This window comes from Daphnia carinata, chromosome 9 (genome assembly GCF_022539665.2).
Source record: "Daphnia carinata strain CSIRO-1 chromosome 9, CSIRO_AGI_Dcar_HiC_V3, whole genome shotgun sequence".
Taxonomy (NCBI): Eukaryota; Metazoa; Arthropoda; class Branchiopoda; order Diplostraca; family Daphniidae; genus Daphnia; species Daphnia carinata.
This window is the reverse complement of record NC_081339.1, coordinates 6,244,425-6,272,347: the sequence shown is the minus strand read 5'-3', so window position 1 is coordinate 6,272,347 and position 27,923 is coordinate 6,244,425. Positions and strand designations below refer to the sequence as shown.

The 27,923-nt window shown below is 42.0% G+C and overlaps 8 protein-coding genes and 3 long non-coding RNA genes across 13 annotated transcripts; 6 read left to right on the top strand and 5 right to left on the bottom strand.

Moving 5' to 3' along the window:
• Nucleotides 1–593: 593 nt before the first annotated feature.
• Nucleotides 594–2,272, bottom strand: LOC130698086 (dehydrogenase/reductase SDR family member 4-like). Of its 2 annotated transcripts, XM_057520886.2 has the most exons (7): nt 2,071–2,272; nt 1,745–2,003; nt 1,527–1,676; nt 1,297–1,437; nt 1,170–1,225; nt 958–1,097; nt 594–868 (listed from the first exon to the last, which is right to left on the bottom strand). In XM_057520886.2, the coding sequence occupies exons 1-6, from the start codon at nt 2,238–2,240 to the stop codon at nt 983–985; spliced, it is 891 nt and encodes a 296-aa protein (XP_057376869.1). In that variant the 5' UTR covers nt 2,241–2,272; the 3' UTR covers nt 594–868; nt 958–982. The 2 variants fall into 2 exon arrangements, with proteins under 2 accessions (XP_057376869.1, XP_059352830.1); XM_059496847.1 differs by lacking the exon at nt 594–868 and having other exon boundaries at nt 914–1,097.
• A 1,338-nt stretch (nt 2,273–3,610) lies between these two features.
• LOC130698046 (putative inorganic phosphate cotransporter) lies at nt 3,611–5,479 on the top strand. The gene is made up of 7 exons (XM_057520834.2): nt 3,611–3,746; nt 3,814–4,047; nt 4,115–4,420; nt 4,485–4,634; nt 4,700–4,832; nt 4,955–5,196; nt 5,259–5,479. The coding sequence occupies exons 1-7, from the start codon at nt 3,615–3,617 to the stop codon at nt 5,457–5,459; spliced, it is 1,398 nt and encodes a 465-aa protein (XP_057376817.1). The 5' UTR covers nt 3,611–3,614; the 3' UTR covers nt 5,460–5,479.
• Nucleotides 5,332–11,587, bottom strand: LOC130698124 (uncharacterized). Its single transcript, XR_009421748.1, has 8 exons — nt 11,488–11,587; nt 7,601–7,711; nt 7,387–7,537; nt 7,135–7,264; nt 6,604–7,055; nt 6,245–6,522; nt 5,578–6,169; nt 5,332–5,454 (listed from the first exon to the last, which is right to left on the bottom strand). It is a non-coding gene; the product is annotated as an uncharacterized LOC130698124 (long non-coding RNA).
• On the top strand, nt 8,282–19,009 carry LOC130698033 (serine-rich adhesin for platelets-like). The gene is made up of 9 exons (XM_057520811.2): nt 8,282–8,747; nt 11,920–12,014; nt 12,508–12,894; nt 13,125–13,424; nt 13,508–13,857; nt 13,948–14,111; nt 14,614–15,024; nt 15,091–16,960; nt 17,663–19,009. Exons 3-9 carry the CDS (start codon nt 12,785–12,787, stop codon nt 18,790–18,792), a joined length of 4,335 nt encoding a protein of 1,444 aa, XP_057376794.1. The 5' UTR covers nt 8,282–8,747; nt 11,920–12,014; nt 12,508–12,784; the 3' UTR covers nt 18,793–19,009.
• Nucleotides 18,658–19,404, bottom strand: LOC130698128 (uncharacterized). The gene is made up of 4 exons (XR_009003192.2): nt 19,334–19,404; nt 19,014–19,086; nt 18,857–18,953; nt 18,658–18,788 (listed from the first exon to the last, which is right to left on the bottom strand). It is a non-coding gene; the product is annotated as an uncharacterized LOC130698128 (long non-coding RNA).
• A 133-nt stretch (nt 19,405–19,537) lies between these two features.
• Nucleotides 19,538–20,341, top strand: LOC130698111 (uncharacterized). The gene is made up of 3 exons (XM_057520919.2): nt 19,538–19,847; nt 19,917–20,071; nt 20,166–20,341. The coding sequence occupies exons 1-3, from the start codon at nt 19,714–19,716 to the stop codon at nt 20,285–20,287; spliced, it is 411 nt and encodes a 136-aa protein (XP_057376902.1). The 5' UTR covers nt 19,538–19,713; the 3' UTR covers nt 20,288–20,341.
• A 14-nt stretch (nt 20,342–20,355) lies between these two features.
• LOC130698043 (uncharacterized) lies at nt 20,356–23,269 on the bottom strand. Of its 2 annotated transcripts, XM_057520826.2 has the most exons (8): nt 23,140–23,269; nt 22,951–23,063; nt 22,724–22,852; nt 22,355–22,528; nt 22,132–22,289; nt 21,059–22,061; nt 20,641–20,996; nt 20,356–20,567 (listed from the first exon to the last, which is right to left on the bottom strand). In XM_057520826.2, exons 4-7 carry the CDS (start codon nt 22,493–22,495, stop codon nt 20,670–20,672), a joined length of 1,629 nt encoding a protein of 542 aa, XP_057376809.1. In that variant the 5' UTR covers nt 22,496–22,528; nt 22,724–22,852; nt 22,951–23,063; nt 23,140–23,269; the 3' UTR covers nt 20,356–20,567; nt 20,641–20,669. The 2 variants fall into 2 exon arrangements, with proteins under 2 accessions (XP_057376809.1, XP_057376808.1); XM_057520825.2 differs by lacking the exons at nt 22,724–22,852; nt 22,951–23,063; nt 23,140–23,269 and having other exon boundaries at nt 20,637–20,996; nt 22,355–22,620.
• On the top strand, nt 23,072–23,941 carry LOC130698106 (uncharacterized). The gene is made up of 4 exons (XM_057520915.2): nt 23,072–23,260; nt 23,340–23,449; nt 23,534–23,682; nt 23,753–23,941. The coding sequence occupies exons 1-4, from the start codon at nt 23,195–23,197 to the stop codon at nt 23,860–23,862; spliced, it is 435 nt and encodes a 144-aa protein (XP_057376898.1). The 5' UTR covers nt 23,072–23,194; the 3' UTR covers nt 23,863–23,941.
• Nucleotides 23,336–24,503, bottom strand: LOC132088290 (uncharacterized). Its single transcript, XR_009421746.1, has 3 exons — nt 24,097–24,503; nt 23,549–23,895; nt 23,336–23,435 (listed from the first exon to the last, which is right to left on the bottom strand). It is a non-coding gene; the product is annotated as an uncharacterized LOC132088290 (long non-coding RNA).
• Nucleotides 24,346–25,529, top strand: LOC130698110 (uncharacterized). Its single transcript, XM_057520918.2, has 4 exons — nt 24,346–24,548; nt 24,610–24,716; nt 24,803–24,945; nt 25,060–25,529. The coding sequence occupies exons 1-4, from the start codon at nt 24,489–24,491 to the stop codon at nt 25,158–25,160; spliced, it is 411 nt and encodes a 136-aa protein (XP_057376901.1). The 5' UTR covers nt 24,346–24,488; the 3' UTR covers nt 25,161–25,529.
• Nucleotides 25,530–25,834: 305 nt separating this feature from the next.
• LOC130698064 (brachyurin-like) lies at nt 25,835–27,516 on the top strand. The gene is made up of 5 exons (XM_057520862.2): nt 25,835–26,333; nt 26,429–26,601; nt 26,702–26,794; nt 26,861–27,003; nt 27,072–27,516. The coding sequence occupies exons 1-5, from the start codon at nt 25,918–25,920 to the stop codon at nt 27,321–27,323; spliced, it is 1,077 nt and encodes a 358-aa protein (XP_057376845.1). The 5' UTR covers nt 25,835–25,917; the 3' UTR covers nt 27,324–27,516.
• The last annotated feature ends 407 nt before the right edge of the window (nt 27,517–27,923 follow it).

The following is a 27,923-nucleotide window of genomic DNA, read 5'->3' as shown; positions in this document are numbered from 1 at the left end:
ATATAGGAGAAACCCATTGGAGTAAAAATAGAATTAAGCTAAATGACAAGCAAAGCAGACCGCTTCTACGTCAAACGGATTATAAAGGTGGCTCGCAGCGAAAATGAAAGTTGAACTGTGGTGATCTAATCAATGAAATGGTGACGTCACTTGCAAACGAAAAGGCGGTTTTTGCCCAAGAAAGAAATGATGTTTTAAAATTCTACATCTAAAAATTATCGCGAAAAAAATTAATAATAATTATTATTAATGAATAAAAAAAATGGAAATGCAAAATACATTTCGCAATTTTGGGATTTTTTTAAAAATGGAGGTCATGTGTACATCGTAAATATCCGAATGGGTTTCCTTATTAACAAACAGTAAGAGAAACCTATGATTTCTACCCACTGTTAGCGCATACTGATAATTGACTCACTGAAGTCAATAGCTGTAAGCTAATTTTATCCTATCATAGGGAAAACCAAACGAAATAAAAGAACGAGTACACAGTGTACGTTCTAGCAAGCAAATAATGTTGGTCCAAATTTCCACACGGGAAACTGCATCAAAAATTGATAACGGAAATAATCAGTTTTACAGTCACAAGTTAATACGTAACATGTTATTGCTAGATTATGCACCGCTATCGCCAACTGGAAACCAAAACGCTCAGTATTTTTATGTGGATGTCTTTGAATTGCACAAACACATGTTAAAACTCGCTAATTCATCTTAAAAATCAACCAAGACTTCTGTTAACCTTTTTAAAATTTTGAATTAAATACTCAATGCAGCAAAACGTTGTCGGAAATCCAAGGGCCAAAGTGTACGGCTGTTAAGGTTTTCAATCCATTGTCTGGTTTGAAGTTGCCTTATCAATTCATCCCTAACACCAAAGTTAAGTTGTGTTTCGATTATACCTTTTTTCTAGATACTGTATAAGGAAGACAACAGCAGATGAAATTAACGACGAACCTTAAATCCATGGTGATGTGAGTGGTTATAACGAGGAGTGAAGTCCACCAGCAGCAACGATATTGGCTCCAGTTATGTACGACGAGTCATCGGATGCTAAAAACGATGCCAAACCGGCCATTTCTTCCGACGTCCCAGTTCTGTATATCAAAAAGCAAAAGCAATCAATAATCCAATTTCACATGGCTTTGACGTCATGTCCTCTCAGATACCTTTCTAGCGGGCAAAGTCCCTTAATAATCTTTTGAGCTCGTTCATCTTTTACTGCCTAAATACGTAATTTCAGATTCTGGCACATCAAATTGATTTATCTAAAAGTCTAAGCCGATTTGATAGTACCGCTGCACCGAATCGAGTTTCAATTAAACCAGGGGCGATGCAATTCACACGAATTCCTTTCGGGCCTAATTCCATCGCCATTAATTTGCTCAAGGCCAAGAGAGCCGCTTTGCTGATTGCGTACGCTCCCAAAAACTCGACCTAAATAAAGGACAAGAGTTGTTCAAAAGTACCTCTTTTATTCGAAAAAAAAAAAATAATAAAATAAATAAATATGATTTGACACTTACCGCGTAGTTTGGAACAAATCCCACAATGGACGAGGTGAAAATGATCGATGCTTTACCTTTCTTCTCCATGTAAGGAAGAGCTTCTTTGGCCAAGAAGAAACTAGACTTAAGGTTGATGGAGAATATCTTATCCCATACATCTTCGTTGCACTACACGACGTTTCAAACAAGTATGATGAGTAGTAGTAAAAATAATGAAGGAGGGTGTTTACGATTACTGTCATAAGACGTCCACCTCCACCGGGATTGACTGCAACATTCGATACCAAAATATCGAATCCTCCAAATTCGTCAACGGCTTTTGCAATCAGTTTGTCACGATCTTCCTTGACACCTGCGTGGCAAACGATTCCGGAAGCAGAGAAACCTTGGCTTTTGAGTTTATCGAGCGCCGCGTCTACATTTTCCTGAGTCCGACTGCTGATGACAACGTGGGCTCCGTCTAACGCCAAACGTTGGGCCATAGCGAATCCGATTCTATAACAGAATAAGAACAACAATTATTAAATAATGATCGCAATGATTTTTGAGCATTTAAACAAACCCATCAGTGGACGCGGTCAGGACAGCCACTCGACCCTGGAGCGATCTTCTCTGACGTGCTATTTCAGCATAAGTACTAAGCTGCTTGGCATTTTGGAAGGCACTAGAAGTGCCATAAAATGGAGCAAGGGCCCGATGGGTTTTTAGGAGCATCGTACTTTTCAGCAACATGGTGATTTCAGCAAGTTCGTCAATTGGCTTGACTCTCATTAGCTTGTTAGAGCTTTTATAGGATTTATAGCTTTTATAGGCTTTATAGGGCAGAAGGATTGTAAATAGAAGATAAGCGATTAAGCGCTTATATGGGAGAAACCCATTGGAGTGCAAATAGAATTAAGTTAATGACAAGCAAAGTAGACAGCTTCTACGTCAAACGGACGACAAAGGTGGATAGTAAGATCGAAGTTGAAAGTTGAACCGTAGCGATTTAATTAATCAAATGGCGAAGTCATCTACTTGTAAACGACAAGGCAATATTTGAGTATGAAATTATCGTATACATTCTACGTCTGAAAACCTTTCGCAAAAAAAAAATTAATTAAAAAAAATATCATAATAATCACTAATAAACAAAAAATGGAAATGCAGAATACATTTAGCAATTTCGTTTTTTGTTTTGTTTTGACCTCCATTGAAAAAATGGAGGTCATGTTTACATCGTAAATATCCGAATGGGTTTTCCTATTAACAAACAGTAAGGGAAACCCATTGATTTCTACCCATTGTTGGCGCATACTGATAATTGACTCACTGAAGTCAATAGCTGTAAGCTAATTTTATCCTATCATAGGGAAAACCAAATGAAATAAAAGAACGAGTACACAGTGTACGTTCTAGCAAGCAAATAATATTGTTACAAATTTCCACACGGGAAAATACATCAAATATCGATAACGAAAATAATCAGTTTTATCGTCAAAGGTTAATGCGTAACATCTTATTGCTAAATGATACACCGCTTTCGCCAACTGGAAACCCAAACGACCAGTATTTTTATCTGGATTTCTTTGAATTGCACAAACCCATTTTAAAACTCGCTAATTCATCTAATAATCAATCAAGACCTCTGCTAAAATTTGTAAATTTTGTTTTGAATTAAACACTCAATGCTGCAAACCGTTGTCGGAAACCCAACGGCCAAAGTGTACGGCTGTTAAGGTTTTCAATCCAAAGTTTGGTTTGAAGTCGCCTTATCAGTACATCCCTAACATATCCCCCTAACGTGATCCAAAGTTACAATCAATGGACCAACGGCCATAGAATAAGTAAAATGGCTAGACAGTAAAAGAGAGAGATAACAACCGAGAGACGAACAGACAAAATAATGTTCGCAATCAAATGTGAAATCGTCTGGCATAAGCCGTCGAGTGGATTTTACCAATAGAACGAGAATGGCGGATTGGCAAAAGGTTCGAAAGGGCAAGTTTTCAAGTAATCTTTTCAATTTAAATGAAATCACAATTAATGTTTAAAACAACTTTAGTTGGAATACCGACTCGGTATGCCGTTGCGACGGTGGCATTTCTAAATTTCATCTACGTCTACATGCTCCGACTGAACGTAAACATTGTCATCGTGGCCATGGTTAATTACACCGCTATTCCGCACACAAATGTAACGACGGCTGAAGAGTGTGGCTATGCCGCGTCAGAAAATGACACTCAAACATCCTCACATGTATGACAAGAGCAAAATTTTTTCAAACTAATGTTTCAAACATGAAGTTTTACGTACCTTTACACAGGAAGGCGAATTTCTTTGGGACGAAAGGTTGCAATCTTTGGTTACCGGCTCTTTCTTTTGGGGTTATATCGTTACCCAGTTGACGGGTGGGAGGCTGGCAGAAAGAATCGGGACAAAGTACATGTTTGCCTCTTTGCAGATCACAGTAGGGATCGTGACTGTTTGTCTACCAGCTCTGGCAAGCGTGGGAGTCGAATTCTTCATTATGGGCAGAATTATGCTCGGCCTGGCACAGGTAGATATATATTATTATCTTCTCACAAATTAAAGACAGTTTAGCTGATACATCACACAAATGTCAGGGAGCTTTGGTTCCATCGATGCAACCTCTGGTAGCCAGGTGGGCTCCAGCAGCAGCACGCAATAGCTTTGCCACTTTTGTTTTCTCTGGCTGTCAAATGGGAACAATCCTTGGAACAGTTTGCAGTGGAATGATGGCCAGCAGTTTAGGCTGGCAAGCTGTTTTTTACATTGAAGGATCATTGTCCTTGGTTGTCGTCAGTGTTTGGCTTTTCTTTGTTTATGATTCTCCTGCAGTCCACCCCAGGATTTCTATGCAAGAAAGGGAGTACCTTGAATCATCAACAGTTTCTTCAGCAAAAGCCAGAGTAAAAACCTTACCAACAAAATCTTATGCCTTTCTTCTGATTAATTCTGTGGTTTTTCTTGAAGAAATCAAGAGTTCCATGGAAGTCGATTTTGACGTCACCACCTTGTTGGGCTCTGCTCAGCGCCACATTAGGGTACAACTGGGCATTTTATATGTTGCTGACTGAGCTTCCCCTTTACATGAGAAACATAATGCACTTCGACTTGCAAAGCGTAATATTTGCAATTGAGCCAACTTATTTTGATTTGCAAATGACTTTTCATCAAAGTAATCTTAGAACTCGTTGCTGTCTGCTTTGCCTTGGCTACTCATGTGGATCTTCAGCTTGGTGGTAGCTAAAATATCTGACGTGGTTGTGAGGCGAGACTGGATTCCCGTCAACACAACTCGTAAACTGTTCAATACGATAGGTATGTCAATTTTCAGATTATAAAGTATCCGCCAAAAACTTTTGAAGCCAAAGTACCTGTTGCTTTTCGTGTGCTGCTACCATCTAGCGGCCAACATTAACATTTTGCCTTTTTTGTACCAGCATTTTGCGGGCCGGCTCTATGTTTGACGATCGTTTCTTTCATCGGATGTGATCGTTATTGGACGCTGGTGATGCTGACTTTGGCTATTGGGCTATTAGGCGCATCTTACAGTGGCATTTTGATCAATCACCTGGATCTAGCGCCCAATTTTGCCGGTACTTTATACGGCCTTGTAGCTGGTGTGGCATGCATTAGCAGTTGGTTAGCGCCCTTAGTCGTCGCCACATTAACCGAAGCTGAGGTTCGAATTCTTTTTCCTTATTTACTTTTCTTGCCCACAACTACATTTGTTTATTTTTCTAGCAAACTCTGGCTCGTTGGCGGATTGCTTTTCTACTTTGCGCGGCCATCTTAACGGCCAATGCCGTCGTTTTTATCCTGTTCGGCTCAACCGAGCGGCAAGAGTGGGACAGGGCGGCGGAAGAAAAGGTTTTGAATGGTAACATTGATGACATTCCAGCCAGTAAACATCAGCTTTTAAAATCTGTAACACAAGCCTCTTAAGAAAAAAAAAAAAAAAAAAGAATTTCATTCTCAAATCGTTTTCCATTAAGGAAGGCATTAAATGTACTCATTAGAATTATTATAAATGAATAAAATGTCAATAAAAACAGAGAATGACCTTTGTACCGACCAACAAAGTAGCCAATGGGCTGTATCCCATTTCAACCGGAAAACGATACATCAGCCTCTCTTGAAGCACATCTCAGATAGCGATCTGAGGGGGTGTGTGTTTTTCTTCAACTGTTTCTTTTTACAACAGTAGAAGGAGTGGGCAGTAGTTTTAAAATGCCCCTGTGAGAAAGACAAAGTGCTTTTTAAAAACAAAATGTTTGAAGGTATTCGGGCCCGTTACGCAGTGGCCGTTGTGGCTTTTCTCAATTTCCTGTACGTCTACATGGTCCGCTTGAATATCAACATTGTCATTGTGGCCATGGTCAACTACACAGCTATTCCGCACACAAACATTACGACGGCCGAGGAATGCGGCCACCCAGAAGCGGCAGTGGAAGTGGCTCAGAAAGATGGCGAGTTTGTTTGGGATGAGAAAATCCAGTCGTTGGTGTCCGTTTCTTTCTTCTGGGGATACATCATCACGCAGCTGATTGGCGGAAGGATAGCAGAACGATTCGGCACTAAATACATGTTTGCCGGTGCGCAAACGACGGCCGGCCTCGTTACGATTTGTCTTCCCGTTTTGGCGAGAACTGGAACTGAATTTTTTGTAGCAGGGAGAATCCTATTAGGATTGGCACAGGTGATAAACATAAAGAAACTTGGCAATCTACCTCGATAAACTGATGGGGTTGTTGGAAGGGAGTGATTGTTCCTTCCATTCAGCCATTGGTGGCAAAATGGGCTCCGAGTGGAGAGCGTAGCAGCATCTCCACTTTCATATTTTCAGGTGCTCAAGTTGGCACAGTCCTAGGAATCACTTGCAGTGGATTGATGGCTGATTTTTGGGGGTGGGAGGCTGTTTTCTACATTCAAGGATCTCTGGCACCAGTTGTGGTTGGAGTTTGGCTTTACGTGGTTTACGATTCACCAGAACTGCACCCCAGAATTTCTGCCAAAGAAAAGGATTACATTAAAAGCTCAACTTTCACACCGTCTGGCAAGGTTTGGCTAAATAAAATCTTTTGCATACTTTTGCCTGCAAGCTACAAAGGGTTTCCTGTTGTCAGACAATGGCAGTGCCCTGGATGTCCATCGCAACTTCGATTCCCTGCTGGGCTCTGCTGGTGGCCACCCTTGGAAATAACTGGGCATTTTACATGTTGATCACTCAACTTCCCATCTATATGAAAACGATCCTCCACTTTGACATGAAAAGCGTGTGAGTTTCATCGGCCACGAGAAAAACATTTTCTTTTACGTCTCCCATTTAAAAAATGGTCCTTTTTCGTGTTCAGAACGCATTACTATCGGCCCTTCCTTATTTGGTCATGTGGATATTGAGTCTTTTGGTGGCCCAGTTTGCAGATTTAACGGCGCGAAGAGGCTGGGCAACGACCAACGTCATTCGAAAGACGGCCAATACAATCGGTAAGTTTGTTTACGAAACTCGAATTTGTTTTCCTCGTGTCGCGTGTAAGCCACCTAGTGGGGAAGTGTAACAAATTTCCATTCAAGTGTCAAATTGCCAAACCATTCTCGGGTTCTATTGACTGTAACCTACCGCACTATTTGAACCATTTCCCTTTTATTTTTCCAAAGCCAAACTAGGTCCTGCTCTTTGTTTATTGATGGTTTCATTTACTGGCTGCGATCGTTTGTCAACTCTCGTGTTGCTGGTAATGGCCGTCGGACTGCAAGGCGCCGTGTTCAGGTAGGCAACTTGGAAATAGATGAACCATAAATGGCTGATCATCCCTAAAAATACACTTTAAAAAAAATATATATATAAATACCTAGTGGTTTCCTGATCAACCATCTGGATGTGGCGCCTCATTTCTCAGGGACAATCTACGGAATAATTAGCGGTGTGGCTTCGGTCAACAGTTGGCTAGCGCCTCTGGTGGTTGCTTCGCTGACGGAAGGACAGGTAATAAGCGAGTTGCCTCCTTTCCTTTCGTATCAAGCTGATGAATTAAGTTTACGATATTAGTCATGGGCGGTTAATGATCACATCATCATTTGATTACAATTTCCCAGCAAACTCTGGCTCAATGGCGGATCGCTTTCCTCCTGTGCTCTTTCATCTTGGTCACGGACGCCTTTGTCTTCCTCGTGTTCGGCTCGACTGAACGCCAAGCCTGGGACAAAGAAAGCAACTGAAGAACTTTCTTTTTTTTTTTTTGTTTTTTTTTTTTTTTTTGGAACATTACAGCCAATAGGTAGGCGTGGAAACGTCTAGAGATACACATCGAATTGTAATAGTGTGAGAGAGAAAAGCGAGAGAGAGAGAGAGAGAGAGAGAGAGAGAGAGATATAGAGACACAGGTGTCAAACCGTTGGGAGTTTGTTCTTTAGTGGCAACGGCCGAAAAGAGAGAAAAGTGGATGAACGCAGAGGAGAAGAGGGGAGAAGGTCTCTAATAACTCTCAAACACCCCAGAGGCTCTTTCCTCTCTTCAGCTGGTCTTTTTTTTTTCTTTTCCAGTTTCAGTGTTCCAGTGTGCCATACTATATATCCCCCCCCCCCCCCCTCCATCTCTTTCTCTTGTGAAATATATATAGTAGTCCTATCCACAAACGAAGTGGGTGTAAAGAGTGGATAATAAAAAAGAGTGGGAAAAGAGAGAGAGAGAGAGAGAGAAGGAAAAAGAGAGTACCAAGCCGGCAGTCTTTCTTTTCACATTTCTATATCTTGGCCAGTTGTTGTAGTGGAGTCGAGCGGGCTGGTCGCACGTTCAAAAACACCGGCCGTGCGTTCAAACGTCTGTCAAACGGTTGGGACTATAGTTTAGTTGAGTTTTAGCAAAACGATAAAAACAAATGTCATCAGCTTTTCGTTTGATGTTGAATCAATAAGAAGAAAGAAAAATGCCGTTCGTGTTGCGGCAAGTGACACCGGTGCGTCTAAGTCGATTGTCGACGACCGACCAACAAGGTCGCACCAGTTTGACGAACGTAGCAGACGACGATGACGTGCGTCAGTGCATCAGCAATCACACGCTGTCTGCTTGTCTGAGGCAATTGGCCTCGTTGGTATCGCTGGCGTCCGACATCTTTACGCAGTGCCACGACCAAGCCAACGATTTGCATCGACGCACCGTTCAATTACGTCAACGACTCGACCGGCTCCAAACCGACGCCGATCAGCGTCTCGATTCACGAGCAGTCGCCATACGTAAGTACGACCAAATACGACGTCATGTGTTATGTTTGGGGGGGGGGGGGGGGGGTTCTATGTTTAGGGCTGACGCAAAAGCATGTGTGCCCGCCAGTGGGGTTGTTCAGGGTACCACCATTTCCTGTTTCCGGTTGGGTATTTATTAGAATTACCCAACCCCCCTTTTCTGCCCAAAAAGCCAATAGACGTCTTCTTCTTGTATGAGGACAACATTTTCATCCTGTGATTCGTTTGGTTCATTCTCAAAACTCGCGTTTCCTTTTGTTAGGCATGAGATACTGGTCAGTTTGCCTGGAATGCATTTCCAAATAAATCAAATGAAAAGAATTTGAGGGAAAAAAAAAAAAGAAAAAAAGAAAAAGAAAAGAAACATTGGCCTTGATTGACCAAGCGTAATGAACTGTTTCCTTTTCGTTTTTGTTGAAAACCACACGACGAGAAGAAGATTGCTGTTCCAGTAGCCGGTGGAACATAAACAAAGCCGAGGGTTCTACGGCCTCTGGGTAGCATGGCAGGGAGAGACAGAAGGTAGAGACTACACACTTTCCCAGCAAACAAAATGAAAAGAAAAAAAGAGACGAGCATCAATGGCTTTTTCAAGTTTGAAAAAGGAGGAAGTTTCGAATAAGGATTTCGTCAACGCATTTGTTTAAGTTTTCCTGTACGATATCAGTTTGGTGTCAAGTTATGAGGATTATCCTCCTCAACCCCTAAAAACAAACAAAAAAAAAAGAACGGATGAAATTGAGGGTCATCGCACTTCCGGACTATCTCTTCTTACCTTTGTAATTAAATATAGTCAACCCCCCCCACCCCCACCCCTGTTCAATCCAACGTTGATATAAGGACAGGTGATGCCAATCAAAAATGATTGTACAAGAAATTGTAGTTTTTGAAAAAAAAAAAAAAAAAAACAAACCATTTCTTGCATCGGCCGTATAAAAATGTTGATAGACGGACAGGATGAAATATGTGGCCGGCGGTCTTTCCTTTTTAGTTCCCCAAAACACGAAAGAGTTCAAAGCCGATTGAAAAAAAAAAAAAAACAAAAAAAAAACCCGTTTTCTATTTCTTTAAAGAAAATTCCTACCCCTCATTTCCTCTTGGTTTTTTTTTTTTTTTTTTTTTTTTTTTTGTTGAAATATTTTTAAACAACAAATCACTCGGCACAAACAGCACCCACCCCTTAGTGACCTGTGTTCAACAAAAAAACGAAGAAGAAGAGGGAAATATCCTTCAGGGGGTTTCTACTTTCAAGAAGAAGAAGAAGAAAAACTATTTACGACGTACAGGGGGGTTGGGAAGAACATTTAAATATACCGCGGGGTACGATAAGAAGTAGAAAATGTGATACGAAAAAAAAAAAGGGCTGTAGGCGCACGTGGATGCTATAAGCATTTATTTTCCTCTTTTTTGATTATGAATTACGTTAAAGGGGGGGGGGGGAGGAGGGAGAGAGAAATGCGTAGGGCTTTCTTGTTTTGGATTGCCGACGGTTGATCCTATCAAATAACGCAACCATCTTCCCCTTCTTTCAATTTTCATTGTTTTTTTTTTAAGTGAGTCAAAGGAAAGCACATCGTGAGGCGACCCGCTTTGCATATGGTAGGGGTTGTGATAAAAATGCGAGCCACGCCCCAACGCACTTGGCCGGCTGCATTTTGAACGTCTTGAAATGATTGCATCTCTCGGCCTATTCCCAACATTTCAATTTTTTTTTTTTTTTATTTCGAAACAAATTCATCCCCCCCCCCCCGCCCCTTGTTTTTTTTTTAACGTACGTGTGTGGGGTTGGATGTTTTTTTTTTTTTGTTGTTGTGTTATCTTTTCATCGGTCGGCGTTCTACATGATGGGGCAGGGAACGCAATCTTTTGTCACCATCGTAACGGCTCATTCCTTCCCCAACTCCCTGTCTAAAGGGAAAAAAAAAAAAAAAAATACAAAAGAATCCGGGTGCTTTTGACTGGGCTCCTGCCAGTCCATGCACAACTGGCCCCTTTTTTTTTTTTTTTTTTTTTTTTTTTTTTTTTTTTTAAAGCTACGTGTGTGGATGAATTCGATTCGTGGGAAATCGGTGGCTCTTTTGTTATTGTTGTCATAGACACAACAGCACCCCTGTGTGTGTGTGTGTGTGCTTGGTCGTGTAAGAGCTGTGTGTGACCAATCGCATTTTGGCAACAGGGGGCGCAAGTGAAACATGACCGGGGGGGGAGGGAAAGCAGGGTGGTCCCTCAAATACCTTTCTCTTTTTCAACCCCCCCCCAAAAAAAACAATAAAAAAAAAATGAAGATTCTTAGCATCTCTGAAGATGCTAAAAGAATCTTTCGAGTTTTGAGGTCGTGTCGATCGAAATCGATTTTCAAGTTCCAGCGTTTCCGGGAATAAGAAAAAAAAAGAGACGAGTGATTTTCACAGTCTACTGGATAGCGAGGGCCCGTTCTCCCCCCCCCCAACACGCAACGCCTAGTCCCTTCATGACACGATGATTGAAAAAAAAAAAAAAAAAAATGCTGCGTGTTTGAATTTTCGTGTCGAATCATGTCCGACTCGTTGTTGCGAGGGCTTTTTTTTTTTCGAGAAAAATTCTTATCTTCCCTACACCGACAGTTGGGCAGAGGGGGGGAGGGTAAACAAAATACTAAAGCAGAGAGGGTAGGGATGCAAGTCTCAACAGGAGAGACGTTCCAGATCGGATGATAAGAAGAAAAAAAAAAAAAAAAGGGAATTCTACTTACATTTTCTTTTGTTGTCTCTTGTGGACGAGAGATGCTCTGACGATGCAACATTCGAAAGGGAGGAAGGGCGGACGGCCTGATTTCTCTTTCGTTTGGTCTTGTATGTTGCATCGGTCGTGGTCGTAACATGTACAACATTTTCAGATGAAAGATAAGAGACAAATCAAAAGGAATGTTTAGTACTTTCTTTCCCGTTAGCCATCTTTACGTTTCACGTTATCCCCCACGAGAACCGACGTTTGTTGCTGCAGATGGGCCAACGAAAAGTATGTAGGACGTCGAGCCCAGAAGACATCAAGATGTCAGTGAAAGAACGTGTATAGAAAATGTTATCATTGGCCCTTTTTAAGTTTGAAAGAAATAAATAAAAGAGGTTGATTTCCCTACGATGATGATTCATTCCACGTCTTTTTTTTTTTTTTTTTTTTTTAGCCGAAGGCGATTTGGCAGCCTTCAGTCACGATCACAAGACCAATCACTTCACAAGTGGCAGTGCCGCAGCTGCTACTGCAACACCAACTCAAGTGGTAAGTGTCAGCCACCTTCTTCCCATGTTCCTTTCCAAAAAATTGAGAAGCGTACAAAAAATAGCTCGTCGCTGTACCTCCTACGCCCTTTTTTAGTGCGTAGGAGAAGGCAAAGCTGATTTTCCAATTAGAATTGAACCTACAAAAAAAAAAAAAAAAAAAACAGAAAAAGATCATCATCTCAAGGATGCGGCTGATACAAAAGAAAAAAGAAAAAAAAAAGACTTACCAGACGGCGCCAGATGGCGGCCCCACTCTGTTCTTTTAAATAAAAAAAAAAAGGGAAATTCCAATAGCAAATTGAGGCCGTCATCCTGTCTAATGGAACGAGATAAACATTTTTAATAGCCATTGCCATCGTTAAGATAATAGAACCCCCCCCCCACCCCCCAAAAAAAAAAGACCTTTTAATGACTTGATCACGAAGTTCGTCGATACGATGCAATTTGCATAAACGAATGCCACTTTTGATTAAACAAAAAAAAAAAAACAGCCGGAACTGAATTTGCTGACGGCATCCAACCGACCCAAAGCTGTGGCCGTCTTGTACGACAGAGCCGCACAGCTGGACGCTTCGCCGGCCGTCAACCGGCCCGAGAGCTTAGTGCTGCTCATGGCCAACGGCGGCAAAGGCGTCAACGGCTGTTACTTGGACGCGGCCGATTACGGCCGTCTGATGGAGCTGGGCGCCACGTTGCGTCGCTCGACGCCGCAAACACCGTTCCAACGTCCTGGAGATTGAAACGCGCCGACCGGCAAGTTTGGCTCATATGAGGGAATGGCTCACCGATGACGAAGGCGTCCTCGACGATCTATCTGCACCTGTCGGACCAGACAACCGCCGTCCAATTGATCACACCGATGCCGCCCTGCCACACAGGTAACCTCTCTCTTCATCATACTAGAAAAACAAAAGAATGTCGTCGTCAAAAATATTAGGAAAATGATAGTCGTGCCGAGAAACGTAATCACGTGAGCAATTACGAATCGAGAGTCTTTTGTTTCCAGACGGGATGATGCCACATCACCTATAAGATGATGTGACACGATTATCATTAACGTGCACTCATTCATGTCGCACATTCATGTTGAACTTTGAAACGAAAACAGGTTGCCATCGCCCGAGGAAAAGGCCAAAGCGGCCGCTTCGCAAGTCTTTCCAGCCGAGGTGGTGCGTCTGGACGTGACGGGCTCCGGTTTCGAGCGCATGACCCAATTCAGGCGCTCGCTGCAGCACTTCGAGTACGTCGACGCGTCGGCCGCGGCCGGACAGGCCAACGAAGCGCAACGGGCCGTCAAGGGCCGCAAGCGCAGCAAAAAGAAGTCGACCAAGAAGCGACGCAACACGATCGCGTGCGACGGCGATCGCAACGACATCCAACACGCCCTCACCGCCGACACCCTCAACAGGTTGGACCTTGAAATTCAATTAAAATTCTATTAAAATTCGAAAATTCAATTAATCGAAACATTGATGATGGGGCGTTGTGAAGCAATGACGGAGAAAAGTGCGGATCGAGGAGTTCGTTGCGTCAGCGATTGAATTTGGTGCATTTGCTGAGGACGTCGTTGATGACGACGCCCTCGACGGGCAGCAAAGCAGCCTCGGCCGGCTCGGCCTTGACGTCGTCCGACATGTCGTACGACGAGAGCGACACCAACACGCAGTCCATGTGCAACACGACGACCGACGCCACGTCGCACGCCTCCAGCGAACTGGTTGTCCAGGTGACGGCCGGCAATCTCGTGACGGCCACGCGGACCCGTTCCGGCGCCATGATGAACACCATTTCCCGTCTGAGACGATTGGGAACAGATCACACCTTCGTTTCGGCTCCAACAGGTTCTCGGTTCTCGCCCTTTCCTAATCAAATCAAATGAGATAATTGAATTCAACTTTCAATCATTTAAAAAAATTTAAAAAAAAACGCAGCGATTCAGGTTGATGTTCACGCGCCACCTCATTGCAATGCAAACGCAGCTGCTGGCGATCCAAAGCGGGTCGAATCGAACGCAAGAGATTGCGATCTCTACGAACTCATTCCCAGCGAAAAAGAATTTGGAACGTTGGGCACTGCCCGTCCAGCCATGCGAGGTGTAAGTTCTTTTTTCTTTTTCATCGTTGATCATTAGATATTTAAGAGAAATACGTACATGGGCACGCCGTTTCCAAATGACAAAAAAAAAAAAAAAAAAAAAACGTGTTGAAATCCATTTGCACTGGAAACAAAAAAAAAACAAACACGTTCCAGCTTCGCATTTTTCCCTCCCCTCGTGAAACACGATAACGTTCCACAGAGCAGAAAGGAAGAGAAATTTTTAGGCTTTTCACGGTGGGTGACACGTCCGTCTCTCGTGTCGCATTATCCAGCGTGCATACAAAAGCCATTTGAAATTGGACTCGGAACGTTTCACGCTTCCATTGTGTGCGCGCCATGCGGATCAAAACGCTTGTCAGCAACTTGTTTTCCTTTTTTGCCCAACCGTCTAAAACGCCAGCTCAAATATCTAAAACGAAATTCGAGTTTTTAAATGGAATTGTTTAATTTTACTTTGATGCAAATTCATTGAAATATTTTACCACACACATCATCTAAAGGTGAAACTGCGGGGCAACAAGGAAAATAAAGAAGACGGCCGATCGTCGTCCGGCAATTGGTCAGCGTCCGGCAGTTCTTGCAGTACCAGAGCTTCGCTCGATTCCGATCATCCGCGTCATCATCATCATCATCATCAACACCACAAGGCAACAGTGTCGCCTTTGGCTCAACGTCATCCGAGGCTCGTCCAGCAGCCGCAAACGGCCAGATCGTTTTCGCCCGAAATGGACGCCGATTCGGCCCTTTCGGGCGACGATTGCAGCGCCACCACAACATCCAGCATCCATCGAGCAGAAAACGGCCACCCCAATCACAACGAACTCGATCTGGAAACGAGTTCGCTGTACAGCTGCGACGCCGAAGGCTATTACACCTCCTTCCACATCGACAGCGGCCTCAAAACCCTCAAGGTCCCTTTTTTTTTCAATTCTATTTAAATCTAAATCAATTAAAAATTGTTTAATATGAATTAACAGGAAGGCCAAAGTGATGGAAGTTTACACAAGAATCGGACGTCCGTCACCGTGGAGAAGGAAACCAACGGCAGTGATCGCTCATCCGGAATGAGTTCCGCTTCCGGCGGCAGCACTTGTGGCCAGGCGATGGTCGTGGCCACGCCGGAAAATGAATACGAACTATTCGGCAAGGGGAGCACGCTGTCCAGCGCAACCACCAGCTCGGCCGGTACAGTCATATTCCGGCCGGATGGGCTCAACAGCCGAAAAAAGAGGAACAGCCAACCGCCGGAACCGCCGCCGCGCAACGGCAGCAACCGAAATTCCGTCGATTCCGGCCAAATCCGCAAACTTCCGGAATTAGTGAGCGAAGCGGAATCGAAAGAAATTGCGGATGCGTTAAAACAATTGAGAAACAACGAAGTAGACACCTTACATTCGCCGGAAGCAGAGCCCATGCGAGCCAATCTGACCCAAATTGAGCGCATTCCGGCCATGTGCGTCATCACTCCATCCATCACTCCGTTGCCCAGCGACGAGGATTTCCAAGACGTTGCTGGAACTGCACGCGCGACGAGTCTCGAGTCCCACATTCAATCCGCATTCCTCCAACAAGTGGCCGCGTCCGATGTCCGTCCGGCGGGTAGGACGCGGGTCAACGTGGCTGACCTTCCGGCTGCCGTTCCAGCCTCCACCGAAGCGACGCCCATCGTCATCAAGGCGTCCGTGGTCAAATGTCCAACCGACCAGGAACTCGTCGCCCTCAGTCAGCTGCCAACGGCCGATTCCGAAACGATTCAACCGTTTTCGTCCGCCGGAAGCAGCGAGAGTTCGCGTTCCAGTTCGCTGGAACGCAAGAAGCGGGGCGCTAGGGTGACGTTGGATTCCGATGGCAAAGTCGTCTACAGCTCAGACTCTTTGAAGAGGAGAAAGGCCCAAGCTGGGCACAGCACGTTCGTCGAGCCGGGCCAAAATCAAGAAAGGAAATTGGATCCTGGAACATCGGCTTTCCGTCCGAACCCGATCGGATCGACTGGAGCAACCGTGAGTCATCAGAGTAAGCCTCTCAGTCCGCCTCCGTACCGGCCAGCTCCGGCGTTCAACAGTGTGCGTTCATCCTCAACGATTCCAGCCGTGAGGACCCAACCAGACGGGCAAAGTTCATCGACTGGAAATGGAATTCCGACGATTATGGTCTCGCGATCCGACAGCTATCGACTGGCCAACGTAGACGACCAGGTGGACAACGCAAGTGATGGCGCGTTCCAGCGCAATCGATCCGACAGCTACCGCAAAGCCAATCAGACTCTATCGACGGCTCCCGTGTCCAGCAGACTCGCTCCACTTAGCCACACCGTAAGCGGATTCGCAGTCAATGGAGAGACGAGACCCCGACAGATGGCTGGAACGGGTCAATTCATTTCGGGACACTTGACCGACAGATGGGCCAATAACACTGGCCAGCCAATGAATTATGCCATCAAGAGCCCCATGTTGGTCAAGCAAATATCCAATCCGGCTTTCAATGCCGTCCAGGCCAGCTCCAATGCCCGGCCTAGTAGGCAATTTTACAATCGTCAAGTGTCCAGTCCAGCAATGATGACATCCAGCCCACTGCTCGTAAAGCCTACCAATGGAATCAATAATCCCAACGTGGCCGGAAGGCGCATTTACGGCGGTCCTCGTTTATTAGTTAATCCCAAAATCTTTTCATCACCGACCCATCAAAACAAGAGCGGCAGTGTCAGCAGCCTCAATTCGAGTGGTGGCAGTGGATTGGATATTTCCATGACGAACAAGAAATCCGGATTGAACGGTGTTCCACCTAGTCCGGTCGTCCGTCCACCGACCAATGCGCAGGATCGTCCCAGCTTCTTCAACATCACTCCAGGTAATCGCAGAAACAACACTGACATTTGGTAATGCACACAATTAGAATTTCCATTTTGCTTGCCATGTTTTTTTTTTCCAACAGTATTTACCTCACGATATCGTTTTATGTTTTGTTTTTCTTCCTGCCATGCCATAAATGTTTTTTTTTTTTTTTCTTTTCTCAAACTGCATGACAATTTTGTTTGTGACCTTTGTGCCTGAATCCTTGCAAGTTTTTTGTTTGCTTTTTCTTTTTTCACGGCCTGGCTTCTATTATTGCACCGCACCCAATTCCGCTTGATCGTTTTGCATCCTTTATTTATTAATTAGAGTTGGATTTTTCAGGGCTTTCATCACAAATCGTTCTTGTAGTTCCTTGATGAAATCGAGTTCATTACTTTAAAACTATGATTTAAATACTTTTGTAGACAAGTCGTGGAAAACCAACTCGACCAGGCCGGAATACTTTCTTCCTGTATTTTTTTTTTTTTTTTTTTTTTTTTTTCAAATTTTATCCTTTTTTTTTTTTTTTTTTTTTTTTTCGTACAAACCTGTTTTTGGCTAATAAACGGCCTTAGTATTTTTAAAACATCAATTTCTCTTTATTGGTCAGGAAATCCGGCCTTGTCGAAGATGGTTATTCCCTTCTAATGCAATTAACAAAAAACAACAACAAATGTTTGAAAAAAAAATGCAATGTTTTAACAAAATTTACCAATAGATGGCGATGGAATCACAAAATTGAATGGCGCTTCATCCAATAATTCTTCACCTCTTCCGGGCTATCAGTCGTTGTCTCCTCCGCCCAGGATGTCTTCATTGCCTTTAGCCCAGCTATCTACGTCAACATCAGCAGAATTTAAACGAAAAGATTTCCGCTACAATTCGCTCCCAGCTCGATTCAAAACAGTAGCTGATTATTATGCATCTTTAACTGGAAGATGCTCATCACTCGAACCTGAAAACCATTTGCCGAGCCCGAAATCTGGAAATGTCGAAAGAAGAACTAGCACACTGCCATCTCCGTCGAAAGCAGCTGCAATGGCATCCAGAAATGGCGGAAGAGAAAGCCCAGAAGAAGGCGGATTCCTGGAATTTTCAGCTAAACGTTCCAATTCATTCAGCTCTTCAACGGCTTCCGGATCTCCCGTTAATGTCCAGCATCAACAGCAACAAGGAGAATCATCGCCAACACCATCGTTTTCCTCTTGTTCGCTCGATGGTTCCTTTTCTACGTCCAGCTTGAACGATTCCGTCGATATCCGGCCCGGTGCTTGGCCGTTGCGACCATCAGATGCTGCAGCACCATCGTCATCATCTCCACAACCGAAAATGGTTGTCCATTCAATCGGATTGGTCAAACGAACCACCATTTCCGATTTCAAACGTAAGCTGCTTCAGCAGCTCCATCACCCGGCGTCTAATAAAAAGATATCGGCCGTAGAGCAACTCAAAGCTACCCAACCTCCACCAGCCGGAATCGTCAAAGGAGGGCCGCCCATTTCTCCTGATATTAGTCCAGTGACCAAACATCCAGCACTGGAGAATTTGATTCGTCGTAGTGCTAGAGTGAGCTACATCGCCAGTCGGCTTAGTCAGCAGCAACAGCAACGAAATAACCGGTTTCATCCACACTACAGTCCAAGAACGGATGTGTTGTCCTCCACCATTGCAGAGGGTCGAAGCGAGGAAGAACTGGCTGCGGCAGATGACGATACAGCCACCGTTTCTTCAGCTACTAGCAGCAACGGAGCTAGTGTCCGTAGACATTTATCTTTTCAAGCAAACTCACGTCGTGGGTCGTCCACTCCTTCTAGTGGTAGTTCTACACCCATTGAAACATCTCTCTAGTTAGTGGGAAACAATAATAATTCATTCGAATTCCAGTCATAATTTTCTATTTAGTGTAAGATACCTTAAACTGCCTGAATTGTTTGTGCCTTTAGTATTGCATTTCACTTATTATTAAATCCATATTTGTTGTCAAGACATACATCGAAGCCTTGCAGTGCCTGTACAGATAAACATATAATAGAATTTTAGCATTAAATATACTCTGAGAAATCTTTTACCCATGAATCTCTTTGATGTCAACACTGGGCAGTGCTTGAACCCCCTTGTGAAATTATTCCAGCACGCTTTACTCTGACAAAGTACAAGCTAATAAATTTCATCATTTACATGAAGTTTAAAACAATAATAACTATCGCACCAACTGGATTTGGACTTTGAAATTTCGTCATTTACAGTGAAGGAAAAAGTCAACTTTGACCTGATGTAACTATAATTAGAACCCTCTTAGAAAACCAAATTGCTTATCAAGCTTTTCTTTTTTCTTTCCGTATTGTCCTTAGTACGTTTATAAAATATCATAGAATGTCATTATGCTTACCTTTCAAACAGAGCAAAATGTAATTTTCAATCTTAACGTTCTCGTGTGATCTGTGGACTACACGACTTCACATGCTGAACTGTTCGATCACGTTGAGAGCAGTCCGCAAGCCACCTAGCGGTTGGCGCCAACTCTGTACTTTTCGCGCGTAATTCTTTTACATTACTCACCCCGCCCCCACCTTATCAGAGAGTTTACTCATACTGACTTTGCAGTGCACTCGTTCCTACTGTTATCACTTAAGCTGATTCACTTCCTTCTTTCTATGGGCTCATTAGTCTACATACCAACTACCATACACATAGCCTCGTTTTCCAGTTTGGAAATATGGTACCTACAGAACAATAATTTCTGTTCAATGATTGAATTGCAAAAATTCGATGGAGATTGTTTGTGCAATAAGCAACCTATTCGTAGGTCTTGTCGTCGGCTTCACGGCTTCTAGCAGCACTTCTGCAGAGATTTGGGGAGCAATTTTTCTGATCGTATTTGCCCTTCTTCTAATCAGCAAAAAGTGAATTTCCCTTGAAATATTTTAAAACCCGAGAATCCTACGATGTTTAACACAAACGTTGTTAAATAGGCTGAAAACCAAGAGAATCATTATTGGAATGGCAGTGAAGGCTTCTTTGGTAGGTATTACGCTACTGATTTCATACTCGAAGAGCCTTAGAAGCAATCTAGGATTACTCCACGATTGCAAGTTGATGCCCACGATCGTCAATGGATTAAAATTATGTACGACCGTCAAAGATATCGATTCCTTATATTTTTTTAAGATAAAACGAATGTGGACTTACGCTCTTAAACTAAAAACACGTTGATTTTTCAGGTAGCAGAGTCGCTTTGGATTTCTTTATGGTTATTTGTGGCTTTTTAATCATTACTGCAAATAGCTTACTAGCCGCCAACGCTTTTATCACTTCAAAACGAAGCCCAAACGCTATCGTTTAATTTCAACGCGACCTTCCCAATGGATGGATGCAGAGAATTACAGCTTAGATGTACCTGAACAAAATAAAAAGAATGAAATAAAGTGTATTCTTATCCTGTTTGTAACCCATTGCTGTTCTTATTGGTAGGCAACAACAAACTAGGAGGTAGATATTAGTAGAAAAGAAATATCTATTAAAACTATTTGCCTTCAATGAAAAAAGGAGAAAATTCTCAACTCCTTATTTCCTCTAAAAAATTATAACGACAATATCACGTCATTTGTCAAAATTCTCTTATCCTGAAAATGTAAAAACAAAACGAATTAATAAAAAAGCACAATAATAAAACAACTAACAAGACTACTTACGCACCCAAACACGAGTCGTGTGCTGGAAGCTTCCTAACGCGATTCTAGCGTGAAAGTGTACCCACTTCTCTGGTGCTTGGACGTCCAACTGAGCATTTCGATAACATCTATGCCCTGTTTCACCTGACCAATAAAATGGACGGACTGTAAGGTTTTCAGGTGCATCTCGTTCTTTTTCTCCTCAAAACGACTAAGAGGGAAAACCAAACTCCAGCATTTAGAAACGCCTTTTTCATCCGAATGCAAAGATATTCCAGCTTCCATGTAGTGGCGTGCAGGTGGAAGATCAGTCAATCCGTTATAGGAAAAATCCGACATGTCCTTACAGGCCGAAAGCAATAGAAACACGTCGGGAACAGTCTATCGATATTATAAAATGAGATAAAAGTTTTTCATTTAATGTATTCAATAAATTAACTCACTTTTTCAATGGCATCGCTAAAATGCTTCGGGGAATGAAAGCAGATTTTACCCAATTGCTGCACGAATGGTGAATCACAACTTGCGAACAGCTTGATATGAACAGTGCCCTTTAAGGTGCCGTGTCGATGGACAGTCAATATAAATGTTGACTTGGTGAGATCAAATTTTTCGGTTGAGGGATCCAACTTGACCGTTGTATTTTCTTCACTTTTCACTGAGGAACTAGGTTCACCTGATTTGGTGGCAACAGGTTTCGCCTTATAGGTCACAGAAGGGCAATCCAAATTTGTTTGCTTGTTCATCTTCTGGCCCCTTTTTTGTATAGAAAAGACGATGTGAGACAGAAGCAGAAAATCGCGTTTAGTTGGCGACAGGCTCGTGTCATTTGGCCAGTACGTGTTGAATCCTGTTTCCAGCAAGTCCCACGTCGGAATGACTTGATCTTTGGAGTCAGTAAGCCATACAGATATATTGCTCTTCCTTTGATACGTGATAGACTTGGAAAGGGCAACTGATTCGGCTAGCTTGCTCTCGTACAAATGGAGAGTTTTCTTCATTTTTTCTCTGAGAATTTCAAAACTATCTTCTGGTTTGGAACCATTGACTACAGACATTATTTCGGATAAAATAGGATCTTGGTCGTCTTCTCCTGATATCATTTCAGAGGATAATGGGCGAGATTTTAATTGAGGACTGTTTGCCTCTAGCTCTGAAATCATTTCAACAAGGCAGAGGTCATTTTGCTCTTCTTGCACAGTGACTTCATGCAAAACCAATTTCAATGACTGAGATAGTTGCTGAAAATGGGTCTGAATTTCTCTTCTCTTTTCAATTGCCAAGGCTAATTTTGTTTGGCCTTGATCCCTCATTTTCTTGAGATCATCTCTGAGATTTAACAGTGATTCGAAATTCTTGATCGTGGTAGCTGATGCATCAATAATGGAATGAACTGAACAGCTTTGTTTTGCCACCACTCCACATGTGAGACACCATGTTGGTTTCCTAATAGAATTGGATGGCAAAGCTGTAGCTGAAATTTAGATAAAAACGAAAAAGTAGACCATTATTATACCCCTGTACTTCTGGTTTACTTGCAGATTCAGCATTTTTTCCAGATAATTTTAGCATGTGCAGGACGTAGGAGTTGTTTGGAAGGCACGAGACATTGTCCTGATATGAGAACTCTTTACGACAGAGTGGGCAAGCTATGACAAAATCCTTGTGAATCTCCTGTATGTAGAGAAGGAAAAATCAGAAGTCATATTTATAACCATATTACAAAATTATGCACAAACCTCTAAACATTTAAGGCAAACAGTGTGAGCACAAGGCAAAAATTTGGGTTTCCTGAATTCTGCATCAAATTCACACAGGCAAATACTACAAGTTATGAAGCTCTCTGTTTCCTCCAACGATGCACAAGCTGCAGCTGCCATTTCTCACTATATTCGTTGGAGCTACGTTAAAACCTGTCGATGTCAGAAAAGCAGGTAGTTATTATTGGCCATTCTGGCCTGACTGGGGTGATAACAACTAGGCAGCATGCTGCAGCTACATTGTGTTTGCCCATGGCACTTGCGGCAGATCCCAGGAGATAAGATTTTAAAACAATTTGTGTAAGCATTTTCCAATAAATCCCTAATGGCATTGATGAATATAAATACCATTTGTTTCCTTTTCTCTTGAATTCTGTAAAGGGTGACCTTATTTCAATTTGAGGAATTGCAAAATTTGCTTCGGGAGCACGGTTCTGGTAATGCGGATCCATGCAGATATTTAATGCACCTGGAGTACTACCGATATGATGGTATTCCGGCCGGGTGACATGCAACAATTTTTGCTTTTTGTTTGACTAGAATTGGAATTACCATCTATTATCATTGGAATTTACCATGTCCATATTGAGTTTGAACTGCGATAGCCGTTGTAGACTGAATTGATAAGCATAATCAGTTTTCATGCTAGATACGTAACTACGATGCATCTCCTCTCTCAAAGGCAATCCTGTAAATGTTTTAAATTATTTGTGTTATCGGCATCGTACATAACGAAAACTACGCATTAAATTTTGGTCATTTACCAGCATCTGTCCAACTCGACCAATCGACTTTAAATTGTAGGTGCAACCAGTAGAAATGAACTCTGATTCTCTATTTTTTTTTGGAAATGTTTTCTTGGGTCTTTTCGCATTCAGCTTGCAGGTATAAAACTACAAATTACAATTAATTGATTATTTGAACCGCACAATTTTTGCCCATGTTTTACTGTAACTATATACAGGTTACAGCATTAGCAGTCAGTGATGCAACCTACATACCGGATTTGGTGTGTACGGGAATCTGGGGTGGAGCCTTCCTCATCATGTTTGCTTCTTTGCTGAAGACACGAATGTAATTTAACCTGTAAAAGTTACAAATAACCTTAATAACCGCAATGGTGCGGTTATTATCCATAAATTTTGAATACGATTGCAGGCTCAGTTGTAAGACTATCAAAGCTCTAGCAGTCTATTCCATGTTGATTGGCTTCACTTTAATTGGGTTGCACGCATGGAGCATCAGCTCGTACAGCGATTTCATCGATTTCTGCGAATTCTTTTTATTTAATAACGAAATTGGATTATGTGAGTTAATGATTCTTCACTTACACTACAGGAAGTATTTTTAACTGACCGTTTTCTCTTTTTTGCACAGGTGGCCGCGTCGCCATCGACTCGTTGTTGATTTGCAGCGGTAGTCTCATCGTTATCCTCAACGTGTTTATAGCCTCAAAGGCTTCTTCTATGGTTAAACTCTTGGCTTAACACTTTTGGCTTACGATCTGCACTATTTACCTACTAAATGTTAAACGAAACGAAATACACGTTATTAGAACACTGAAAATGTGTACAGGCATTATTAAGGGAAATAAGGTCACTTTCTCACCTATGACATAAACCAACTTCTGACGTCTAGGACATTACAACATAACCGAAATACAGAGACGTCATCGCAAAAAAAAACAAAAAAAACAAAAAAAACTAATTCGTTCGACATACCAATCAAGTCCGACTGCACGTAAACGTACTGGCCCTCGACGTTCAGTTATGAAGTTCCTTTGACATTTTAGCGTTTCTTTTATCAGTGGCATTGATCTTTGAACGCATGAGTGGCATACCATATGGCTACAAATGTCAAATGGTGTAACATCATCATCTGTTTTCACCAGTCCCAAGGTGATTCTAACCTATAGATAAAACAATTTACGTTAGGTTCGTTGGTAATCGGGAGATACTTCGTAGTATATGGGTTGCATCAAGTTTCGTTCTCACATCCTACTATATAAGACGTTATTCATTTGATTGTGGCATTATTCGAAATCGACCCTAGTTCAGAGTTAAAACTTGAATTTTCGTCTCTTCTTTAATACGATAAATTGGTGTGCGAAAACATGAACAAAATTCTTTGTGTTACCAATGTGCTAGTGGGTCTTCTGGCGCTGAGTTTGCAGGTAATTTAATGTTAGACTTTCATTCCATCAATTAATTTATATGTATTCTATCCGTAAAAAGATAGCAGCATTATCCATTTATACAGAATGGGATCCAGATAAAGCAGGTGCAGGCATCTGGGGAGGAATTTACCTAGTCATCTTTGGTGTGCTCCTGATGATGAAAAAGTGGGTACACGAATTTAGATATTTCATTTTATGACTAACGAAAAATAAAAAATTACCAATAAATCATCCGCTGCTTTTGCGTGTAGGCTGAAAACGAGTGGAGCCGTTACAGGCATGGCAGTAGTCGCCGTGTTGATTGGTATCACGTTAATAGGACTTTATTCGTGGAGCATTGATAGTTATCAGGAAGCCATATCTAATTGTGGTTGGGTACCTGCGGCCAAAATTTGTAAGTAATTGATTATCTCTGATATCTTCCTAATTATTAATCCTATTAAGAAAATAATAATTACGTGTTAATGTGAATTTATTATTATTTTTTATACATACGTTAAATGTTTAGGTGACAGAGCTGCCATTGATTCCTTAATGATCATCAGTGGCATATTAGCTTTAATCGTCAACGGGATCATTGCCACAAAAGCATCATCTTTTGTTCCATAAAAAAGACGATCATGCACGATATTTCTCTGCAACATCACCAGAGACAGAATTCCATTTGGATCATAGCTAAACTGCTGTACCTTTCCATAACACAAATAGGAATTAAACAAAATAAAATTTAATAATTAGAAATTCGATATATGTATCGATAATTTGTTATACGTAAAAGCTAAACGTCAAAGTACAACGAAACAAAGTACAAATAAATAAAGAAAAAATTTGATGGGGTTTCCTGATCGAAATATTTTACTACCCGCAAACTACTAAGGTCCCTGGCTATACTGTTCTAAAAACAACACTTTAACCGTTAAAAAGCATTTGAAAAATTCTATAATGTAAGTCCGAATTCCTAGGACCACTCAACATCGCATTGATCATCGAAAAGCGGAAATTATGAAGACGTCATAGTGGCACATTTAATTTTGTAATGAGTAGTGACTAATATGTTCAATATTTACTGTACTACAACGCAACTTGTGTCTTATCACGTCAATCTACTTTATCGATAACCTATTTGAACTACGACTGGATGGGAACTGCAAGATAAAAATGTCTACTTATGTCAATAGATTTTATTTATGACTGGAACGACTTAGTTTGTGATGGCAAACGTGCCTGTAAAGGCCACTTGACGCATCTTAAGATATAAAACACAGGAAACCGAACTACCCCCTTAAAAATAATCGAATCGTTTGAAGAACGAGTTGCTGTAGCTAGTGAATCAATTAAATTGTGGAACTTACCAGACGCATCAGTCATGAGGCTCTTCATTCTTGTTACCATTTTTGTGGCTGTGGCTAGTGTTTCTTCCAAAGCTTCACCTTCTCATGACAAACCTATTGAAAAATCAAAAATTTATTTACATAATGATGATACCACATCTGCTTTAAATGTTGGGTTGAATATGGAACAGTCTCAAAACTTACCAGCAATGGAACGCAGAAGTAGAATCCGTAAGAAGTCTTCAAGCTGCGGAGTAGCCAACCGCAACCGGATATCGCCCGGCGTGAAAAATAACAGGATTGTTGGCGGCGAAGAGGCGATACCCAACGAATTCCCTTGGCAAGCCTTGCTCCAAGTAGAGATGCAAGGAGGCAATGCTTACGCCTGCGGTGGTAGTTTGATTTCCGATCAATGGATTCTTACAGCTGCACATTGTCTCGTCGTACCAGGGTATGGATTTACTACATTACCCTTTTCGTGATTCATTTACACTATGACCTGTCACGAATGTAATTCATTAATTTTCATTTTGACGATACAAAAAGACAAACGGTGAATTACGTTGACATTTACCTGGGCAAACACGATCGTACGGTATCAGAGGACAATCAGAAATTATACTCGAGCAGCGAAAGTTTCATCCACCCTGACTGGAATCCAACTACGCAGGCTGGAGACATTGCTCTGATTAAACTGAAATCCTCTGTCAAATTCTCACGTAAATATTATTTGCTGTAAAAAGTAAATAGGTTCATTAGTTTCGTCGGCATAATCACTAACGAAAAACAAAAAAAAATGGGGATTATTTTATACCACAGAATATATCAGTCCTATTTGCCTGGCGAGTACAAGTGAACCCGATTATGTCAATAGTTCCGTCACTGTTACCGGATGGGGCATTACTTATGACGGTAGGAATTGTTTTCTTTCTAAATAAGAATAATATTAAAATAACAATGCAATGCATGACCATGCAGGCAGTCCTACCATGAGCCCCGTACTTTACAAGATGACAGTTCCAGTTATTTCTAATGACGAATGCAGTGGCATTTATGGCAGCAACGTTATTACAGATGCAATTATCTGCACTAGTGGGGACAGCAGCAGTGGAACTTGCATAGTAGGTTTCATTCTCTATTCTATCTGAACACATCATGCAATGCTATTCTTTGGGATTCACTTACCCAGGGTGACAGTGGCGGTCCTATGAATTTCCAACAGTCGGATGGCACGTGGAAGCAGATTGGAATCATCGCTTTTGGATCGGGTCAAGGCTGCCAGAAAGGTCATCCCAGCGGATTTACGAGGATTAGCTCTTACTCGTCTTGGATTGAAGATATCATGAATACATCCAATTCTGCCGGTATTCCTATGCCTTCCGTTTTCTCGTTGTTTTTGTTTGCCGTGAATTTTGCAATCAGCTTTCAGATATCCTTTTGATAGACATACAATTTAATTGTTAAAAATCAATATTATCTAATAGCTTTAGTGTTCTCAGTTGTCCTTAATGCTTGTGCTCTTACGGTTTATCAGTGATACAGCAGACTCGGCAAATTGACATTTCATCCTTTTTTTTCTAAAAATTTTTTATACAATTATGCAGGATTCAGATAAACAAGCTTAAAAAACAAGAGTTTGCTACTTCTTAATTGGGTTATTGGTTCTGTTTTAACTATCTTAACATAAGCTAAATCTGGCTAGATCCTGCCTTATGTACACAGAATTGTAATAGGGTGAAAAAAACAAGTAGTTTTTTAAATGATTCCCAGTCAAAACATTCAGAATGAGCTGTTTCTTTTGTTTGCTGTTATCTCTGTAAAATCGAACTTTGAGCCAGTTACCATGTAACAGCAGCGTACAACTACTTCGTCATCTCTACTTCCCCATACCTCTTGTGACCCTATCGTTGTCTTTATGGTCCCCAGAATGACCAAGATAAAAAGACCAACCTTTAATACCGAAACTAGCAACTGGGTAAGCATAGGTAAATATATTTTTAGAAGAAACTTACAATCCTATGTTATCTCTTTCGAGGAAGTT

Coding starts and splice junctions, on each gene's coding strand:
- LOC130698086 (XM_057520886.2), bottom strand. CDS start 2,240: ATGTTGCTGAAAAGTACGATGCTCCTAAAAACCCATCGGGCCCTTGCT. Junction 1,677..1,744: donor GAGGTGGACGTCTTATGACA/GTAATCGTAAAC, acceptor AACGTCGTGTAG/TGCAACGAAGATGTATGGGA. Junction 1,098..1,169: donor GGACTTTGCCCGCTAGAAAG/GTATCTGAGAGG, acceptor TTTGATATACAG/AACTGGGACGTCGGAAGAAA.
- LOC130698046 (XM_057520834.2), top strand. CDS start 3,615: ATGCTCCGACTGAACGTAAACATTGTCATCGTGGCCATGGTTAATTAC. Junction 3,747..3,813: donor ACACTCAAACATCCTCACAT/GTATGACAAGAG, acceptor ACCTTTACACAG/GAAGGCGAATTTCTTTGGGA. Junction 4,048..4,114: donor TTATGCTCGGCCTGGCACAG/GTAGATATATAT, acceptor CACAAATGTCAG/GGAGCTTTGGTTCCATCGAT.
- LOC130698033 (XM_057520811.2), top strand. CDS start 12,785: ATGAGGGAATGGCTCACCGATGACGAAGGCGTCCTCGACGATCTATCT. Junction 13,425..13,507: donor ACCGCCGACACCCTCAACAG/GTTGGACCTTGA, acceptor GGCGTTGTGAAG/CAATGACGGAGAAAAGTGCG. Junction 13,858..13,947: donor CTTCGTTTCGGCTCCAACAG/GTTCTCGGTTCT, acceptor AAAAAAACGCAG/CGATTCAGGTTGATGTTCAC.
- LOC130698111 (XM_057520919.2), top strand. CDS start 19,714: ATGGAGATTGTTTGTGCAATAAGCAACCTATTCGTAGGTCTTGTCGTC. Junction 19,848..19,916: donor CTTCTTCTAATCAGCAAAAA/GTGAATTTCCCT, acceptor GTTGTTAAATAG/GCTGAAAACCAAGAGAATCA. Junction 20,072..20,165: donor CGTCAATGGATTAAAATTAT/GTACGACCGTCA, acceptor TTGATTTTTCAG/GTAGCAGAGTCGCTTTGGAT.
- LOC130698043 (XM_057520826.2), bottom strand. CDS start 22,495: ATGGCAGCTGCAGCTTGTGCATCGTTGGAGGAAACAGAGAGCTTCATA. Junction 22,290..22,354: donor TTTGCCTTAAATGTTTAGAG/GTTTGTGCATAA, acceptor CTCTACATACAG/GAGATTCACAAGGATTTTGT. Junction 22,062..22,131: donor AGTAAACCAGAAGTACAGGG/GTATAATAATGG, acceptor CAATTCTATTAG/GAAACCAACATGGTGTCTCA.
- LOC130698106 (XM_057520915.2), top strand. CDS start 23,195: ATGAACTCTGATTCTCTATTTTTTTTTGGAAATGTTTTCTTGGGTCTT. Junction 23,450..23,533: donor TCTTTGCTGAAGACACGAAT/GTAATTTAACCT, acceptor ATACGATTGCAG/GCTCAGTTGTAAGACTATCA. Junction 23,683..23,752: donor TAATAACGAAATTGGATTAT/GTGAGTTAATGA, acceptor TTTTTTGCACAG/GTGGCCGCGTCGCCATCGAC.
- LOC130698110 (XM_057520918.2), top strand. CDS start 24,489: ATGAACAAAATTCTTTGTGTTACCAATGTGCTAGTGGGTCTTCTGGCG. Junction 24,549..24,609: donor TTCTGGCGCTGAGTTTGCAG/GTAATTTAATGT, acceptor ATCCGTAAAAAG/ATAGCAGCATTATCCATTTA. Junction 24,946..25,059: donor GGTACCTGCGGCCAAAATTT/GTAAGTAATTGA, acceptor TTAAATGTTTAG/GTGACAGAGCTGCCATTGAT.
- LOC130698064 (XM_057520862.2), top strand. CDS start 25,918: ATGAGGCTCTTCATTCTTGTTACCATTTTTGTGGCTGTGGCTAGTGTT. Junction 26,602..26,701: donor ATCCTCTGTCAAATTCTCAC/GTAAATATTATT, acceptor TTTATACCACAG/AATATATCAGTCCTATTTGC. Junction 26,795..26,860: donor ATGGGGCATTACTTATGACG/GTAGGAATTGTT, acceptor ATGACCATGCAG/GCAGTCCTACCATGAGCCCC.